The 20,148-nt window shown below is 41.0% G+C and overlaps 1 protein-coding gene across 3 annotated transcripts in view; it reads left to right on the forward strand.

The window, feature by feature from the left end:
* Dock1 (dedicator of cytokinesis 1) overlaps window positions 1-20,148 on the forward strand; it is a 516,033-nt gene that overhangs the window by 70,526 nt on the left and 425,359 nt on the right. For 2 of the 3 annotated variants that reach the window (XM_013143418.3, XM_063244929.1), the window contains exons 7-13: window positions 3,242-3,377; window positions 4,242-4,399; window positions 5,474-5,555; window positions 6,175-6,310; window positions 12,533-12,605; window positions 15,770-15,912; window positions 19,893-20,018. In XM_013143418.3, the coding sequence (XP_012998872.1) occupies window positions 3,242-3,377; window positions 4,242-4,399; window positions 5,474-5,555; window positions 6,175-6,310; window positions 12,533-12,605; window positions 15,770-15,912; window positions 19,893-20,018 (854 nt within the window). The remainder of the gene's footprint in view (window positions 1-3,241; window positions 3,378-4,241; window positions 4,400-5,473; window positions 5,556-6,174; window positions 6,311-12,532; window positions 12,606-15,769; window positions 15,913-19,892; window positions 20,019-20,148) is intronic. The other variant, XM_003479612.5, reaches the window with a different exon arrangement.

Raw genomic sequence — 20,148 nt, forward strand, 5'->3', positions numbered from 1 at the left:
GAAGCCTCAAAAATGATCTCTTCACGTGGTTCCCAAACACTTTTAATGTCTGCAGTACTGGCTGGAGATCTGTCTTTGTTTGAATTAGACTATATTGGATCACAGGCTAGAAAACTTTGGGTTTTGACCATCATTCCCTGTTTTATATACCGAGATGTGGAGATTAGAGTAGGAAAAGGGTTTGCCTCTAACTAGTTACCTGAAAGGAGCCCTGGTTAGACTAAAGTGTCTTCATATAAAATCAGAGTTAGCACATAATTTTGTTTTCTAGTCATTCCTTTTTTCTGTTGTGAAAAGTTTTTAAAAGGCATCTTATGACCCATATGAAAGATCTGAAGTAGGTATATTATAGGAGGAGGTTTTGGGGTTTGTTGTGTTTGTTTCTTCCTAGCAGGTCATCTACTGCTAGCTACATGGTATTAGATGTCACAGTATAACCTATTGCAAGAACTCCTGCTTAAAACACAAAGCTTTGGGTCTTTGATTTTATTTTCTATTGAAGAATTCCATTTTTGAACTTGTGTTCCAAGACCACCTGCTTATTTTGGTTGCAGGAAACTACCTAAGTACATTATGTCATGGAAGAATCTAGTTAAGAAAGAGTTTCCAAATATAATTTACTACTTCAATAGGAAATATAATCCTTAATAAGATTAATATTTTGTTTGAAGACGTCAGTTCTACTCCATAATCTCTCTAAAGCCTAAGGCTCCGTGTATATCTTCCTGTTCTTCATTCAGAAAACAAAATAGTGAAAAGTAAAACCTTAATGTTAAATGTTTGATCTGAAGATGGATAAATTAAACATTGAGTGGTTTGTGTCTTATTAATCACTTGCTTATTATTAGCTTTGTTTTTTTCACTTGGCGGAGAGGAGTTCTGGAAGTTATCACCTTTGAGAACATAATGAAAGTCATGGACTATCCCTCTAGACAAATGCACATACTTAATATACACACAGCTCACACACATGAACACAGAGCCACAGACATACTCAGTCATACACATGCATACACATAGGCATACTCAGAGCTATAGACACATAGACACAGCCACACACTGTTTTGCTGTAATTTCAGAAGGGGTTCTACTATCTTCTTTGTAGACCATTTAAGATTTCATGGATCAGTTTTTATTGGTGTTGGTTCATCTAGTGGTGAGATGTACTTGCATGACAGAAACCCATTCCAGATTTAGAACCAGCTGCATGCTGCTTGTTGAGAAAAGCATGTAAGATGGTTAGTGTAGGCCATGTTCAATGATGCCTTGAGGGAGTTTTCATGCAGCGTCCAGGCTCTGGGTCCTTTACGGGTTGGACAAGATAAATAATTCCTTGGAGTTTAGGTTTTCTGCTTTGTGTGGTGGGTTTGATTAGGTTTCCTGTTAGGACTGACATCTTTAATGGAGTCTAAATCTTTTTGAACTTCAGGACCTTGTGGCTAGCCCTTCCAAAGCCAGGTGCTGTGTAGCTAAATTCACACTACCATTGACTCTTGCCCACACCTGCCTGCCCTGGCTCTGATGAGCCCACAGTATCCATCCCACCAAACCAGCACTGACTCTTATGGAGAGGAGCATGGCTGGGGAAAGTCATGTTTGGGCCAGAAGACTTTACACATTAGTAAAGCATTTTAGAGGCAACCAGTGAGACTCTACAAGGTTTTTTTTTTTTTTTTTTTTTTAATGTCTTTGTTTTCGTAAGAGGCACTCCACAAGTATTGTAACTATTCATGCTGATTTTATGGCAGTGCAGAAAACCTGTGATTATTTGTTTAAAAGCCCAGGTCCAGTGGGGTCTGTTTCACCTTCAGTAAAACTTACTCAGGAGATATAAAGAGGAAATAAAGAGAGATTTGCAGTTGTGTTCCAAGTGGTGTAGTGACGCTGCTTGTCAGGAAACTTACCTCTAGCTTTAGGGCATGTATCCTCAAGAGTAGCCCAAGTCTAGCTTGACTGGAAAGTTTATTGGTGATTCAACTTTTTACTGAAACTTGTGACTATTAAAGATGTTCTCTGATTGCATTTATCATTCTTTGACAAGGTTCTTTTTCCTCTGCATTACAGGTAGTTTGCTTCTATAGACTTGTCAATAGCAGGAATACCATATAATGGCAGAATATGAGACATCTATTCTATGGTTAATTACTTGCCCTAAAGTCTGCATTGTTTTTAAATAAAAAATGAGAACACACCACCGTAACACAAATCTTCGTTTCTTGATATATAATTGCCTTTTTTTTTTTTTTTTTTATTAATAAAGACTGACCAAGCCAGGTGTTAAACACCTATAATCTCAGCACACAGGAGACTGAGGCCAGCCTGAGCAATAAGTGAGTTTAAGGCAGGCCTGAAATACATATTGAGAGCCTATATTAACAAAAAATAGTAAAGTTACCTGATAGTTTTATTTGATTTGGGGAATTGGAGAGAATGTTGCCCAAAAAATGTTCACAGTACAGAATGGACAGATTTATTAGCCAGATGTTGCTTAGGTTTTAAGTTGGCTACTATATTTAGCCATCTGGCCAGGAAGTTGCTTAACATTATTGTAGATAACAGCCATATGTTCCATGTTCAAACATAATAGAACATCTTTATTGAAAATCTTCCGGTGGCTTAATGAAGGGATTAGAGCTCTGACACTAGACAGAAGGAAAGTCTTGATGGGGATCCTGCTAGGGATGGTGGTGCATATCACTGTGTGATGTATGTGTCCCTACATCAGTTTTTCTTTCTTTTTTCCCTCCCCAATCCAATGATGGTCTCACAGCCAGCAACTTAATGTGGGCCTACAAGTGAATGTGCATATAAATGAATATGTGTACACAAACATGTTTTTGTTTAGATAGTATGCTTTAACTGTCCATAAGATTATGCATGTGACTTCATGTATATATGGATATGTGCACATAACCACATTTTATGTAAGTATATAAATAATATGCTTTAAGTGTCATACTTTTAATAGTTACTAGTAATGCATATTTCTCATGGGCTTTATAGTCCTGTAAGGTTTCTTGTTAGAAGATGAAGTCATTATTTCATTGGAAGTAAAAATTAAGAATGTTTATATTTCTCCAGTGTGTCTCATTTTCAGTAAATTGTGTTCCCTGTGTCAAAATTGCATTCCCTAATATCTTTTTTTCATGTTTACATCTGGTCAATGACTGGGGGTTGAAGTTGTGCTAGAAAATTCAAATCTCTTGGTTTGTGTTCATAAAGTTCTGAATTCTCGTTCTAGAATTCTTGATTTGGACTTGGTGGTTAGAGATGAAGATGGGAACATTTTGGATCCAGAACTAACTAGCACAATTAGTCTCTTCCGAGCTCATGAAATAGCTTCTAAACAAGTAGAGGAAAGATTACAAGAAGAAAAAGTAAGTTCAGCTCTCAAATATGCTGTTCAACTGTGAACCACATTTTCTCAGCAATATTTCTCAGCTTTCAATATTAATAAAATATCAAGGGAGCCCAGAATTTTCACTAAAAAAACCTGACAAGGAGCAATGGCACAGTGTGTTTTAGACAGCAATGCATGGAATGGAACCTGGTGCTGAATGCGGGAGCAAATTTCATCCCTGTGTGAGATGTGTAAACCACTGTGCTTCATTGTAGAAGACACGATCTTAGTGACCTTGACCATGTCCTCATTTGTCAAGTGGGAGATGATACTTGATTCTGAATTTCTTGTGAAACAGTGGTAGGGGGTGACATAGTCCAAGCTGGATGAGGGCAAAGAACTCATATTTGATTGATCTTTTTATCTTTTGCATTATGCAGTGCTATTATGTGAATAGCAGATATTTAGAAATTAATGGTTTGATTGAATCATCTATTAATTTAGCAAATGTTTATTTGGCATCTGTTGTATGTTAGGTTCTGAAAACATAGTGATGAATAAGACAGAGATGTCCTTGGAGGATTTATTCTAAAGACAAAACCAAAAATTAAGCACCTCCACATATAATCATCATTCCAATTAATTGATTAAACACCTGAAAGTTTTATGCCTCTGAAAACACTGAGCACAAGCTCATACGGGAGTGTGACCACACACAGGGTACTGGTTTTTATCTAGATTTGTGTGATTTGAGAATGTGAAATACAGAAAGGGATGTGGCTGCAGGAGTGGCATTGCTAGTGGAACCTGTGAGTTGAACCCTTTTTTAATTCTATAGGGAGTAAAAAACTCAAAGGTTATCTGTGAATGTTGCTCCTGTTGACTTTCTTTCCATTTATAGTCTCAAAAGCAGAACTTGGATATTAACAGACAGGCTAAATTTGCTGCCACTCCTTCTCTGGCCTTGTTTGTCAACCTCAAAAATGTGGTGTGTAAAATAGGAGAAGATGCTGAAGTCCTCATGTCTCTTTATGACCCTACGGAGTTCAAATTCATCAGGTGGGTGACTTCCATGGTTGCATCTTTGCTGTTTGATTGTGGTTCAGAAAATGGCACCAGAATCTGCTGAATGCCCATTCTTACTGAGAGCCCTTGAGACATTTGGCTTCTGGCTGCTCCTCAACCAATTCAGGGAGAGCAGGGTGAAGGTGGCTACCTCAGGCTCTGGGCTGGGTAGAAGCCTGCTTAAGTGAAAGTTGCTCTTTGCATATAGAGTTACCAAAGATCTCAGGGACACTCTTGCGGTATTTTAAGGACCCAGCTAAAGGTTGAAAGTAGATACTGTTTCTTTCCTATGTTGTTACCATAGGACTTTATACTGTGAGATCCCCTGCTTGTCACCATTCTCATTTTCAAATTTTTGATCAAAATGTCATTTCTGTGACTTTTGTCCTGTTGATATTTCTCTCAGTGGATAGGTGGAATACAGTTTGTAGAATAGTCTGTGCTTCACAGGCTCACAGTTAGCATCTGCTGAATAAAACTGTTGTGAATCCATTGTTTTCGCTTGGCCTTCAATATAATTTTCTCTTTCTCTAGATGGAAAAATTGCAATTAAACTGTACGAGAAATATGTATGTATAGGTCATATATCCAGTGTCCTCACTTGTGTTGTTCAGGATTAGTGTATGACTGACATAGAATGAATGGGTAAATTTATTCTCACTTCTGATAAGGACATTATTTCTTCTTGACATGAGATACAGTTTATGTTTTACAGCATATTTTGTTTGTTGTAAATTCTGAAATAAATATACATAGTGATGAATTTAATACTGTTGTCATTCTCAATTCACAAATGGCATTTCAAAGGTTATTACTTGAAAAGCCTGTTTGTGAAGGGTTCCATTACAATTATAACCCAAGACATTTGAAATTAAAACCTCCCTAGGTGTTTGTTCATTACTTGTTCACAGATGAGTTGCTGTATTTTATATTGTTGATATTTATAAGCTTATGGTTGCCTGGTATAGGTAAACCTCAGCGGTATTAATTATAAAGCAATGTGGATGTACATGTGTTTCCCTGTTACATCTGGAAAACTAATTTGCTTTTATTTCCTCTTTTTTAAAGTGAAAACTACCTGGTTCGCTGGTCAAGCTCAGGATTACCTAAAGATATAGACAGATTACATAATTTGCGAGCCGTCTTTACTGTAAGTGTACTCACAGATACTTGGTTGTCTTTCACCCCGTTCTAATGACTGTTTCAGGGACTTATCGCAGAGGTTTTTCTGCACTCATACATGGGTGCTGGGGATGTCTACGATACAGATTACTCTAGGATTAATAGTGCACTTTCTGAAAATACAAGGTTTTAGTTTCCATTTAGAATCTCTTTGGCAGGTGGGCATGGTGGTGCCTTTCTGTAATCCCAGATTTCTGGGAGACTGAGGCAAGATACTCACATTTTTAAGTTAGGCTGAGCAAATTAGAAACATATTGAGACCCTGATGGCGGGGGTTGGGGTGGTGGGCTTAGGACATAGCTCAGTGTGAAGGCCCTGGGTTCAGTCCCTAACAACACTAGCAAAAAAATCTCCCCCAAATAAAAAACCCACAACAGAGATTTACTGTTACCATGGAACTGTCTCCTCAATTTGTAGCTTAAGTTCACCTAAGTTTAATTGACTATTGTTACTCAGTTCCTTTCTGTTAAGTGAGTAACATTAAAATGCTAAAATTGGAGAAGACTCTGTTTTTTACTGTCCTTTTTAGTTGGACTTGTATTGAATAATGCTTCTCCAAAATAATTTATGGAAATTAATATTTCTAGGACCTTGGAAGCAAAGATCTGAAAAGGGAGAAAATCAGTTTTGTGTGTCAGATTGTTCGAGTGGGTCGTATGGAGCTAAGGGACAGCAACACAAGAAAGCTGACCTCTGGGTTGCGGCGACCTTTCGGCGTGGCTGGTAATCTATTTCTCTCTTTTTCCTTGAAATTCTCACATCCTAACTTTCACTTTGAATAATAAGCACTGCTATTGAATGTTGGACAGTGAGTACCTTTGATTTATAAGCTTTCCTAGTAGAAAGAAAAATTATCTCTTTGTTCTTTTTTGTATGGTTTCAAGTCAGCCTGCTAAATGATGATTCGGTGCACAAGTTTCATCTGTAAACCTTATATTTGATTTTAAAGCAGGTTCCATCTTTCTCTGGGGAGACCTTGACCCATTCCCCAGCCTGTGGGAAGGCTAATCATTGGCGGGTTTCAGGCTTTCAGGAGTTGGCCATTGATTTTGCCACAGGTAGTGGAATTGGTGCAGTGGCAGGAGGTGCAAACCACGAAGAGGCCACAAGCAGGTAGACACAGGGCCTCTTTACCCTCCGTATTTCTGCTTTACTTTCAATGGCAGTGGAAGGAAAGTAAGACATTGTTTTTCTCCTTTGAGGAAAATTAAGTGTCCCTAGGAAGTTCCGTAGTTGACGACTTTTAGCATCTCACTCTTTTTCATAATTTTGGGAAATAGTTTTCTCACTATTTTATGGTTGCAGTGGAATTTATTTATTCTTGTCCTTTCTCAGACATTTGGGAACCATACTATTTGAATAAATATGTCGGCACAATTCTTGAATCTTGATATATTGCAGGATTTCTTATATGAATGACAGGAAAACATTATTTACTTTGCTGATCAGGAAATTCAGAACTTAGTCTCCCCCCCCTTTTGGGGGGTATACTGGGGATTGAACTCACGACCTCACACTTGCCAGGCAGGCAGGCGCTTGTGCTGCTGAGCTAAATCCCCAGCCCTCCTTTCTTTTAAAAGGACTTTCCTTTTTAGTGATTCTATTTTTAGAGAACTTTTTAGGTTCAGGTAAAATTGGAATAAAATATCGACAGTTCTTGTATGACCTTGCCCTGTGCCCTGTCTCCTGTTGTGAACGTTGCCTACCAGTTGGTACAATTACGGCAATCGGGACCTACAGTGGCATATCACTATCACCCAAAGTTCAGGGTTGCATGAGTGTTCACTCAAATTGTGTGGGCCCTGTGGTTTAGACAGATGAACTGTATGTATCCATCATTATAGAATCACATAGAGTGATTTCATTGCCTTTAAAGTCCTCTGTGGTCCGTTTAGATATTTTAGAAAAACTACATCAAATCATTTAAATGAATGATTTCTACTTTATAAAATTTAAATAATAAAATGTGATAAGCATTGTGAGGCAGAAGCACATTAAGTTGATTTCTGTTTCTTAGTACTAATTAGTATGCTATTGCAGTGATTTTATTATTTATGAGTAAAATCTTGAGGGTATGTTGCCCTATTGAGGTCCTTTGGGCTTTGTGCTGGGGAAAACAGTTACATTTTTATCACTTGTTACCTCTATCAAGTGTTCCTCTGTTTTTCAGATCCTGTAGCATCTTGCATGTATATGTTGAGATACCTATAATTTTTCAGGAACTTTCTCTTTCCTACCTCTGTGGTATTTGAAGAAAATATTTTGTATTTTTCTTGGGTGTATAGGCTTCCCTGAAGTAATCAGAGAAATCTTTGACAAGATTTGTAAGTTTAGTATCTTTCCAACACTGGTGCTATGGATTCTTTGATTATTAGATCACCAAGAGAGATTACAATGATAAATTACTATGAGCCACAACATTAGATTGTTAAAAATGAAGGTGAAGTCTGGTCTGGACACTGGAAGTTTCCTCTATCTTTTGATCAAAATAGAGATTTTCTAGCTTGCTTTGGTTCAGTTTTTATGTTCCAGGAAGTCTTAGGGAGGAAGGCATGAGAGGATTTGTTATCAAAGTTCCTTATACTGCTGCCATGGCCTCTTGCTGTTATGAAGCAAGAAGAGAGGTCAGGCATTAACTTGAAGTCTCCTAGTTTTTGGACTTCTCCTGGTGTTGTGGAAGCCCAGGCTGGCCGCCCTAATAATACTTTGTTCCTGGAGGCCTTACATTGATGGAGACATCTGGGTCACTGCCCAGTCCCTGGAGCTTGGATCTCTAGTTGTGATGTTACCACCCTTTTGTCCCCTCATTTTGGATGACCATCTCTTCTTCCCTAATTGCTTTTCTCTAGATTGGCGTTTGGCTCCTTCGTCTTCTATCTTGTGTCCTTGGTACCTAACAGCCTTGGGGTTGCTAGAAACTGGGTCTGAGTGCTATCCCTGCTGACCCATCTTTGTCCAAATACTTTGGAGCATGGCCTCTCCCCCTGCAGTGCTCTGCTCTGCTCCAGCTGCAGCGTGGGTCCTTGCTCTGCTGTGAGATTGGGAAGTCCCAGGTGAAATACTGCGGAGACTCTTGGTTGCCTTTGCCTTCTGTTTTGGTGTATTTTAGGCCTGGATTTGTTAGCATTGGTTCCCAGGTCCCTGATTATGGACCTCTGCTCCTTTCCACCATTACAGCTGCCCAGCAGTTGTTTGCTTACTTTGCTCAGTGAGACCTCTGGATGGTGAGTTCCCATTTATTCCTGGGTTCTAACACTGAGCACTGTGTCGCCTGTGGTCTTCCTGGAGAACTAGTTTTCTGAGACCTGCTTAACTGATGTCTTTCTGTAAATTCTAAGTTAGGAAGTGAGCATTCTGCTTGTTTAGTGGCTAGTTGCCTATTGGTCACTTGGTTTGTAGGCTGCTCTGCCTCTCTCGTTAGGTGTTGGCATTCAGCACCAGGAATTAGATTCTTCTTCCACAGTAGAGGCTCTGACTCTTACAACACATCTTTCAACTGTACTTTTTGTCTCTTGTTAACAAGGAACACTTCTCACATCTGAGAAGGGTGATCAACTTTTTGGTAATCGTATTCTACATATTTGTATGCAGCTCCAATTTCCACATGCAAATTTAATTCTGAGGCTTTCTCTAGAATGATTTCTGCTTGTCTGTGTCAACAGAGCCTAGTTCCTTCAAATGAGAAAGTGTTTGTGGGTCTTTAAACCTATAGATTTTAGTTTTTTTATTGAAAATAAAATCACATTCTTTTAAACCTTTTGATAAGAGTGATAGTTGTAAAAAAAATGGAAATTTTATTGAAAAGATAAGTATAATTAAATAAATACATCATTCCTAATTTTACATAGTCAGGGTAGTACCTTATGATTGTTCTAGTATGTTTCCTTCTAGTTTTTATATGCGTGCGCAGGCATACATACATGTGCATATTTTTGCAGTACTAGCAATTAAATCCAGGGCTTTATGCATATTATATAAGTGTTCTGCCATTGAGCTGCAACCCTAATCCTTTAAGATTTTTATTTTGTGACAAGGTCTAACTAAATTGCCTAGGCTGGCCTTGAACTTGTAATCCTCCTGTCTTAACCACTCATGTAGCTAGGATTTCAGATGTGTACCCTGGCTTTGGTGTGTTTTTATGGTGTATAAATTTTATAATGAAAATCAATATGTCATACTAAGGCTTGAAGGGGGGCTTTTTCAGTGGCAGAGCATATACTTAGCACACCTGGGCTCTTCAACCCCAGCTGCTGAAGGAAAAGGAAAATAAACACCACCCTAAAAAACCATCATTTATCATACTATTTCCCTTTTGTTTTGTTGTTTTTTTAAAATTAGTTTATGTGTCTTTTTACCAGTTTAACTACTTTTAGGTATAATTAAGGGTATTAAGTTTATATACCATCTATATGTTTACTTTTTACTTTCTAAGAATCTTTACATTATGAACATTTCATTTTGTTAGGTATTATTCAAGAATTAGGGTTTTTGATGGCTGCAGTCTGCAGCTATGTCATTATCTCAGCAATCTTTTACTTTTGGTCTCATGGGCTTTTTAGCTGAAGGTGTGCAGTGAGCACTTTTGAACATGAATGGAAGCACCAATCCCTCCCTGCTGGAGGAAAGCTCCTACTGGTGGCATTACTGGTTCAGGGGCAGTGTGGTTTTGTACTATCTCTGGCTGGGGCAGTAGGTTTCTTACTTTCTCGTGCTTCATGCCCAATTGCTTTGAGCAAGTTGTCCTGACATATTGTCCCACCAGTTAGATGGAGCCATCTGACCTCTTTCTCTGCAACATGTTTCTCGTGGTTTCCCTTCTGTGTTCCTGTCTTCATTGTTCTTGGCCCTTCTTTGCTATTGTCCTGGTACCACCACTGCCTTCCCCTCCTCTTACTGTATCAACCGAAGCCCCCATGTCTCCTTGACCTTCCACATGGTGTGATCATGGTGGCTGTAGCTGCACTCTCCACTTCTGTCAGGTTGCCCCTCCTACCTGAGCATAGTTAGCTGGGCTGTTATTCTGGGCTTTTATGTTGGCTGTTATTTTGGGAAATCCCCTCCAGATTGTTTATTTTGTCCTTTGGCAGTGGGGGCCTGGGCACAGGCCTTCGTGCTGGCTGACGGAGCAGTGAGGAGTGTTCCGTAGACGGTGACTTCAGGACTTCCTCCAGAGCCTGGGATGAGTGGGCCTGAAGAGTCCACTGTTAGTTACTACTAGTAGGACAAATGCTGTTTTCAACATAGGGTGTTCAGGCAGAAGCTGCCTTTTTTCCTTACTTTCTTATTGTCTTCCTGCAAATGGTTACTGAGACTGCAAATATCCAAGAGTTGAGTCCTGGAGATTTGGCATGGGGGTCAGATGATTGAGGAGACACACAGACCACTGGTGTGAGAAGTTGTGTCACAGAAGAAAAGGGCTGTATGCACTCGTGTGGACCACCCAATGGGCTGGCATGCAATGGATGCTCAGTTAGGTTCACACTCACTTTGCCCTGACTATAGCTGGTTGAATAACTGCTGCTAATAAGAGCTGTGTATAGTGATTCTGTAGTGGTGGGAGGAACGTGGGCTTGGGTTTGTGGAAATCCTGGGAATGGGTGAGTGCTGGATTTAGTGCCAGTTGCCTGCAGTAGTGTTTGAGATTGGGAAATTCTTCAACCAGGTGAGTTGAGGTCTGACCATTTGTCTTTGAGAGGCCATTTCTTGATGTTCTAATGTTTATTTGGGATACTTTGGCCTGGATCTCTGAACACATTCATAGACTCTTTGGCTTATGGTCCTATTGGTTCCACCCCCATGCCAAATCTCCAGGACTGGAGTAGTGTGCCAGCTTCCCTCAGCACATACTCTGCATACACCTTGGACTCTACCATACCAAGCAGGAGACCCTGTATGGCTTTTTTCACCTTGCAGTCCACCACTCCTTTTGATGGGTGATAGTGCAAAAATGAAAATTGTCCCCATTTTCAATATGTGGTACTAGTCTCTAGTAAAGTTCATGCAAAGAGAAGAAAGCAGGTGCTCTTCAACCAAATATGGTTGCATGGATACACAAGAGGCAGAGCTTGTGTCCTGCACCTTCTAGAATTATTCTTGGGTTTTGTTGCTCTTGTCATTGCCAAGGGTAAAAAGAGTTTTGTTTAAAAAGTAAAAGTAACTCTGGGTTAATCCCTGGATGCCATCAAGTGGTAACTTCTAATCCAGACATGATGTAAAGCCTATCAGCCTTTCTTCTGATTTCAGTGAGCTTGGACTACGCAAGGGATGCATTTGTGAAAGCAGCTTAATTAAATGGAAAGAACCTGGGCACTAGAGACTTTGTTAGCATTGTGACTTTGGGCATGTTGTTTTAATTCTGCCTGTGACCTTGGTTTCCTCAGCTGGAGAGAGAGTAGGTTGCTGAGGGTCAGTGTTGAGTGACCCCCTGAATTGGCATTCACAGACATATGTGTGCATGGGATCTCTTGGAAAATTGTAGCCACATGCTTATTGTGCTGTTATTTGGTGGTGTTGTGTTATTATGAGTAGGGGAGCCACTTGCCACATGTGGCTACTTGAATTTAAATGAATGAAATAAAAGTAAAAATTCAATTCCTCCACCATGCTTGCTATTCTTTAGGTGACCACCACTGCAGAACATTTCCTTCATCACGGAATGGTGTATTAAACATCACAGCCCCAGAGTGACAACTGGATAATTGGCAAAGGAAATTATTCAGTGGAACTCTGCCATTTGAGCTCCATCCCATCGGGGCCAGCATGTTCAGATGACTTAATTTGTCTTTCAAACATGGACGCAATTTAGACTTGAACAGTAGAAAATTCCATCATGTGGCATATGCTATGGTTGGCCAGAAGATAATCTCATGTTCCTTGTTTTTTTTTGGTTGGTCTTCTGAGTATAGCACTTAAGTGAAAACAGTCTTTTTTCTTTCTTGTCCTTAGTGATGGATGTAACCGATATAATAAATGGAAAAGTAGATGATGAAGATAAGCAGCATTTCATTCCCTTTCAGCCGTAAGTATGGAGCAATACAAGTACTTAACTAGATATACTGTGGACATCCTCTGTTTGTAACAATTATCTTTGTAATTAAGTTTCTGCATTGAATCTAAGTTGGGATGGATTATTTCACAGTAGTGAAAAATCTGTTAAGTCACTGTCTTAGCCCATAGAGTTTGGTAGTTACATAAATTCAGGGTTAAAGTTTATTTATAATTGTGGGGGTAGATACTCACATGTGTTCACTGAATTACCTTAAAAGAAGAATAATTACAATTCTGCCTTGAGTGGGAATGTTTCTTTACATAATTCATTTATCCTAGTAACAATTTACCTTTTGAAAATATAATACTTGCAAAAATAGGTTGCTATTTTAGAAAATAGAAAATCAAAATAATGATGATTTTTTTTTTTTTTATAAAGCAAGAGATAATACTTTAAAGCATATATGCATGCTTCTGATTTTCCCATCTTGAGTTTTGCTCAGAGTGGACAGTATGTGTATTTTTTTTTTTTTTTAAAGTATTGCTCCTTCTGATGAGTCTTCAGAGAGGTTCAGGAAACATGGAAAGAAGTACTTGGGAAAGATGTACTAAACTGATTATCTGATTTGAACCTAGAACCTGTGGATTAAGTGGAAAGAATTGGTGTTTATTTCCTGGTGATTGAAGCAAGAGGGTTCCTCGATCGAGGTCTTTTGCCAGTTTAGGATCATTCCTATCTCGAGAAGAAGGAATTAGAATTTGAATGTTTTAGGTTAATGGCAAGAGACAACTTTCTCCCTAGGGTTGTGACATCTTGGAAGAAGAAATAGAGTGAGTTAGAGTGACCTGTCACAGTGCTCTGTGTTCTTTTTGCTTTTTATTTTGTTTTTGTAGCAGAGATTTCAGGCTTGAAACAAATTTTATTTTTAGAAAGTTTATGCCATTTTCAGGTTTTGGCTAAATGGCTTTGGGGACAGCATGTTCAGATGACTTAATTTGTCTTTCAAACATAGAAGTACTCTAGACTTGAACTGTAGAAAATTCCATCATGTGGCATATGCCATAGTGATTGTCCTAGAAACCCTGACTTTGGGAGAGTTCAGAAGATAGGAGATTGATTTACCCAATCTGTCTTCCGGAATGAATTATGCCATCAAGTGTCTCTTAACATGGACCAAGTGTGGCTTTCTTCAAAGCAAGATGATCTGTATAGACAGCCTCTTAAGGCTTTTTGTATAGCTCAGGAGAAAATTTTGCAGTCCTCTTGAAAGGAGAATAATAAAACTCTGCATTATCTAGCTTGAAGCTAGTTTGGAGCTGCATGTGTTTCACCTTAGAAACTGGAGGCAAAAGATGCTATGTCACTTACATGCTTACACTTTAATTTTCTGTCTGATATGGTAACCACTCATCCTGTGTTGGTAGTTTAAATTGACTAAAGTGAGAGAATTAAAAATTCAGCTCCTTAGTCATATCAACCCCACTTCAAGTGTTAGGACCCCGTGGGGCCAGAGGTTACCATATTGGACAGGGCATATTACATAGCAGATTTCCATCACTGCAGAAAGTTCTGATGGATAATGTTGCTGTGTACTGTCATCCAGTGAAGGCAGAGGACATTCTGTAGAATCTGGACATTATAAGGAGAGGACATTCTGTAGAATCTGGAAGCTCTCTCAGCAAATAAGGGGAAACTTCCATCATTTTGGAACCTGGACAAACACTGAAATAATAAATACAATATGCCTTTGTGAAATTGTAATACAAAGTTGCTTCTTTGGCCCATGAGAAATAATGCAGCCCTTCTGCTGTTTGGAATACTCTATTATATATTGGACTCTGAGTTTGTTGATGCCCTAATGTGCCACTAAGTTGAAATTGCCAGTTGCTTGCTAGTGTCTTCTATGAAAAAAATCAAGGAATAAAACCTTTGGGTGTTGAAGAGTTAAGGAATATATCAGTTGAAAAACACTGATTTTTCACTGATCATGTATTAAACCTTTTGAAATCACATGGTTGTTGCTACTGTCTTCTTGTACCTTGTAGTGAATATCCACTTTAAAAAATAGTATATGCTTATCTCTTATGTAATTTGTGACTTCTTGCTCTATTAAAGAAAGTCTAATATACAAATTAATATTTGCAATATTGGAAGCAAAAGAGCAGCATGATTTTATAGTAAAATAAGCAATGAAACCAGTTCTTTGGGAAATGTCATGCTAATGAAACCGTTTTTTGCTCCATTAAAACTGATTTATTATCTCACAGGCTTGGTTTAGGGGAGGAAGCATAGTGCACCTCTCTCTCTTTCTCTGTGTCTGTCTTTTTTTTTTTTAAACTTGGTGAAGTAAATTAAAATGGCCCTCAGCTCACTTGAGTTATGTGGCTCCAGTGATGGATAATTTCATTCCTGCTTCCAGAATTGATTTTAAATGTTATGGACATGATACATGTTTTCTTACCCATTTCCTGTTGAACTCTGTGGAGTGCCATGATACTCCTCTTGGCATGCATTGCCTGTTTGGCTTCTTGGTTCTGTGTAGTGCAGCCTCTATGAGCGGTTCCTGGATCATGACCCCTGAAAACACTGAAGATTTGCATTCCTGACCATGTCCTGATTTCAGGTTTCAGACCTGATAATTATTAGTTGTGTTCTCCAAAGATGGTCCCGCCCTCTCCCATGTAATCATTTGAGGCTCTTTTGAGTACACACTCTCATGGAACAGAGTAGAAAGCATCCCCAAACTATAAGGTTCAAGGGAGCTTCTTTTGGGAGGGGTAAGGAGCCTATAATTTGCTTTTTCTTCATGCTACTTGCTCCTTGACCTAAAACATGGTCAGAATTATTGACATGAGATTAATGGCCTCACATACTCTGGAATGGTAGGCCTTTCAGCCCCCTTCCTTTCCAACCAGTCCCTTGTTTAGTTGTTTATAGAACTGGAGTAGAACCTGGTGTACCTTCCTGGGAAGTGGGTCGCCCTTGTTTGCCTGACTTCTCCCTGGTGTTCAGCATTTTCCTGATTGATGCTTTTCCCTGTTTTTCTTGTTACCTATCCTGCCCTTTGTCGTGCGTTGACTCATGACGACTCTCTCCCAATGGTGATGATACTGTCTTGTGTTCCCTTGTTACTGTGACCCATGGGTCTTGTGCCTCTTTGTCTCCTGTGGTCTTGGTCGTCCCGTGCCCTCCAGGCTCGCATTGGACGACGCCATTCGACACAAGCCGCTGAACATGTCATCCCGTTTTTCACCCAGGGTGGCAGGGGAGAATGACTTCCTTCAGACTGTTATAAACAAAGTCATCGCTGCCAAAGAAGTCAACCACAAGGGCCAGGGTATGTATATTATTGTTCAGTTTTTCATCTATATCTGTTCACGTGAATGTGGGATAGTGCTCTCTGGCTTGCAGTTTAGCTTGATACTCATAGTGATGATGATGGTGATGACAACAGTGATAGTGCTGGAACGTGTGCATTGCTTGTCCCCGTGGCACAACATGTGCGGATTTTCTTACCTATCACCTCTGTAAGTGCTGCTGAGAGCCTCTTCTAGATGAGAAGGAGCCTTGTGGTATGTGACTGAGTATTTGGGATGAGCACAGTGCTGATAAAACCGGGACACAGCTCATACTGTGCTGCCTCTGTCTTCTCTAACCCTGTCCCCTCATCCTAACCCTGTTAAAAATGCTTGACTACAATCTCTGCCCTCTGGATATGGCTCTGCCTTACTGTACGGAAGAAGCAACTCCCCTTGTCCCACTGAGTATTCTTTTCCCTTTTGTCATCACCCGTGTCCTGGGCCAGCCACTTTGTTTGCTGGGTTTCCCTCTGTACCCCTGGGGAAGGTGGCTTCAGTTATGTAGACCATTCCCTTTCGTGTTCTATTATCAAAGTGATTTCTCCTCCTTCATTCCCCGTCTGGTGCGCATCATTTTTAATCCTGCACTGACACGTCCGAGCAGCCGACCTTCTGCCAGCAGGGCTAATGAATCAATCACCTCAGATTGGTGACAGTTGGCACTTGGGCTGCTCCTGGGCTGCCAGAAAGCAACTGTTTATGGAGGCCCCGCCTCCTGCCTGAGGGGAAGTCACCTTCAGAACGTCAGGTGTCTAACCCTGCCATTAACATTGGTGGGAAACAGCGCGCATCAGTCCTTGACCGCCTGTGGAAATGCTGCAAACTCCACAGAGCTTTGGAGCATGGGTCTATTGCAATGGACAGTCACCTGCAATCTCTGGACTTGCAACAGTGTTGAGTCGGAGGAATGTTCTGCAGAACTGAATCCTTCTTAGGGCTGTGCAGGTACCTTATCTGCTGTGAACAGTCCCCCTCCCTGGCCAATAATAGCAGAACATACCCCACCCAGAATGATGATGAACTGTACCCTCTGCAGACGGATTTTCAGCTGACCCAGGCACTTAAATCATAGCCATCTGCATCTGCGTGTTGAATGAAAATCACGGGGAGGTCCAAGCAGAGCTGTTTACACTAGAGCTGTTTTCAGGCTGACGCTAGTCTCTGCCTCTGGCTGTGCCTCAGTCCTGGAGCAGGGCCCTTGCATCACCAGTGCCCTTGCAAGTCATCTGTGCATGGTCAGCCTTTCTTAGAATCACACAGGAGAACTGTGGATTGGTGTCAGGCCTGCAGGAAACGGCTTAGAAAGCGGCCCAGAAATCTGCTGGGCTCATGGGTATCATAGGCAAAAACCGACTAAGCCAGGGAAGGATGGGGTCCATGTCCACATTGCCTTTAACCCTGGGAAGAAGTGGGGGGGGTTTTCAGATCTGTGATAACTGATAAGACAGGAATGTTGATTGCATTGCATTTGCAGGAAGCCCACCCAGTGCATTCCTGAGTCAAGATCCCCTGGGCTCCTCACTGGCTTAGCTTTGCCTCCAACATTATCCTTGCCCCTTGGTTTCCTATTAGGGTAAATCTAGGTCATTCCAGGAAGAATTAAGAGAGAGGTGGCCCAGGAAATGCCATACAGAATCTGCTGTTAGGTGTACCTGGGGTCTTGCTTAGTGAGGCTTCAGTTTCTCTATTGGAAGTGACCCAGGCTCAGCTTCACGCTGTTTGTCTATCAGACCATACTCAAATGCCCTGAGACCATATTCTTCTCATGTAATAGGTCTCACCTGAGCTCATTCTGTGCTTGGCCCATTCTGGTTACACTGACAAATTACCTGATCACCAATGTACCCAAATTATCCTGATCCCTGGACCCAGAAGTGCTACATGTTTTGTTCCCATGAAGCTACCAGGCCATCACATCAGATCCTGGACTCAGGCTATGGTCCTGCTGTCTCTCAAATGCAGTTCCTTGGAGTGGGCACAGGCCTGCAATTCCCTTGCCACTAATGAGGGCTCAGAGGAGTCCTGTGAGTTCCAGATGCAGATTTGAGTGTGTCCCTTCAGCTTGATCAGGACCCTGAGAACACTTCCTACTTGCACAAGTCTCTGAGGGACTGTGGATTTAGTGTTTGATTATTGCAGTGAAGTTAAGTCTGTGGTGGAATGTTTATTGTTTCCACCCTGTGTTTTAGCACCCTGTGAGTGCCTGGCACACAGTGCTTATTAGGTATTTCTGAATACATTGAGAGTCTCACTGGATGGCCAAGAAAAGGCACTTTCACTAGCTAACAAAAGACAAAATGTCAGTGACTTTTTAACTTTCTCAACCATTAATAATGTTGATCTTTTGATCTTTGTGAAGGGAAAAGACATTTCTAGGACATCTACTACAAGATAGGTAGCCTGAGGATAGAGCAAAGTGGGTGTGGGGTCAAAGCAGGCAGAACTGCTGTAGTGATGTCCTTTGTATGCACCATGGGACATTTCCTGGCACTGCTTAGAATGCAAGTTGCTTGTGGCCAAGGTCTGTGGTTTTCTCATTTTTCTCCTACCAAGTACAGGGTCCTGAGCTAAACAGTGATGAATGACTGGCCCTGTGTTTGTGGAAGTATCCAGGGAGGGAGCAGCTGTACATACAGATTTACATGCTGGCACAAAACAATTACAGATATATCTGGCTATAAATAGATATGGTGAAACAAGTATGGCTAATATGCAGACATATGCATAGACAGAAATACGTATTTTACACAGGCACATATGCACATGTGCACAGATATGCACAACACATATAGACACACACAGACACACTGATATCCAGCCATATATAGACACGAGTAGAGAAACACATATACACAAACATAGGTATGTGCATACACACAGATATGCACACCACACACAGACACATACAGACATGCATTGGTGTACACAGATACAAAGTAACACAGACACATATGAACACAGATACACTCAGGAGCACACACACACACGGCACACATACAGACCCACATATTGATGCTGTGACGGGCACCAGAACAGAGTAATTGGGGAACAGCAGCCTGGGCCACTCACCCACAGTCAGGGACTAAGCACCCTGACCTGCCAGCCTATGATGACACCTCTTCATTGATATGTGGGTGACAAGCACTGCCCTTGAAAATAATCTGCAGAGCTAAGCAGCTGCTTTGTCTCCTGCTTTTGGTGTTGCAAGTGTCTACTTTACTCCTTCTTGCTCCCTCTTATGTCAGGGCTTCTCAGGAGTATTTATTCAGGGCAGCTTTCCATTTGTCAGTCTGTCCACTTGGCAGACAGGAGAGCCCAGGTCATACTCTCTCCAGGACATCCTCTGTGTCTTGATTTAGAAGAAGGCAATCTCTTTTCCCCCTGGTTGGGAAGGGCTGAGTGTCAGGCAGAGCATTTGCTCCTCCTTTGCTTCGACAGTGTCACAGGGGATGGCTCTGCAGGCTGTGCTGTGCCAGGCTGCGTGGAGTTAGCCTGCTAGTGCCCTGAAACCCCGTGCTCTGTTACTCACCTGGGCAGTATAATGCTGCTTAGCAACCTGAGACTGCCCTGGGTTTAGGGAGCTGTGTATTTGCCTCTAGAGTCCTCCTGTTGTCATCCTTCGTGAGAGGCTGCAAAATGACAGCCTTCTCATTGCACTCCCAGATAAGGGCCACCTTTTCCTGTATCTTAAATGTATGTCAGTTCACAAGAGCTGCTTTTCCTTGGCACATGTGGGAAGTACTCACTTGCCCCTTGGATTGGCTCATCTGTCACTGCTTACCCCCACCGAGATTCATATTGCAGCTAACCAGGTGCAACTGTTCATTTGCTCAAATTTCTTAAAATGTTGAATTGTGAATGAGAAGTTGTTCATTTATCAAAATTGCTTCCATGAAAAAACTTCCTATTAAAATGTTTATTTTTTTAAATGTGACTTAGGTATTCATTGTTTCCCCAGGTTTGTGGGTAACATTGAAATTACTTCCTGGAGATATTCATCAGATTCGAAAAGAGTTTCCCCATTTGGTGGATAGGACCACAGCTGTGGCTCGCAAAACGGGGTTTCCAGAAATAATCATGCCAGGTAAGAACTGACTGGTTCTGGGCTGTGAAGCATGCGCTGATGTAGGCAGCCACTGAGATTAATGTGTGTAGAGTAACATGTGTGGCTTCTGGCAAGGAGAAGGGGCTGGGTGTGTGGTCCGTGACGTATG

The sequence above is a fragment of the Cavia porcellus genome, unplaced genomic scaffold, assembly GCF_034190915.1.
Source record: "Cavia porcellus strain 051 isolate PalLab524CR breed Dunkin Hartley unplaced genomic scaffold, mCavPor4.1 scaffold_2, whole genome shotgun sequence".
NCBI classification, from domain to species: domain Eukaryota; kingdom Metazoa; phylum Chordata; class Mammalia; order Rodentia; family Caviidae; genus Cavia; species Cavia porcellus.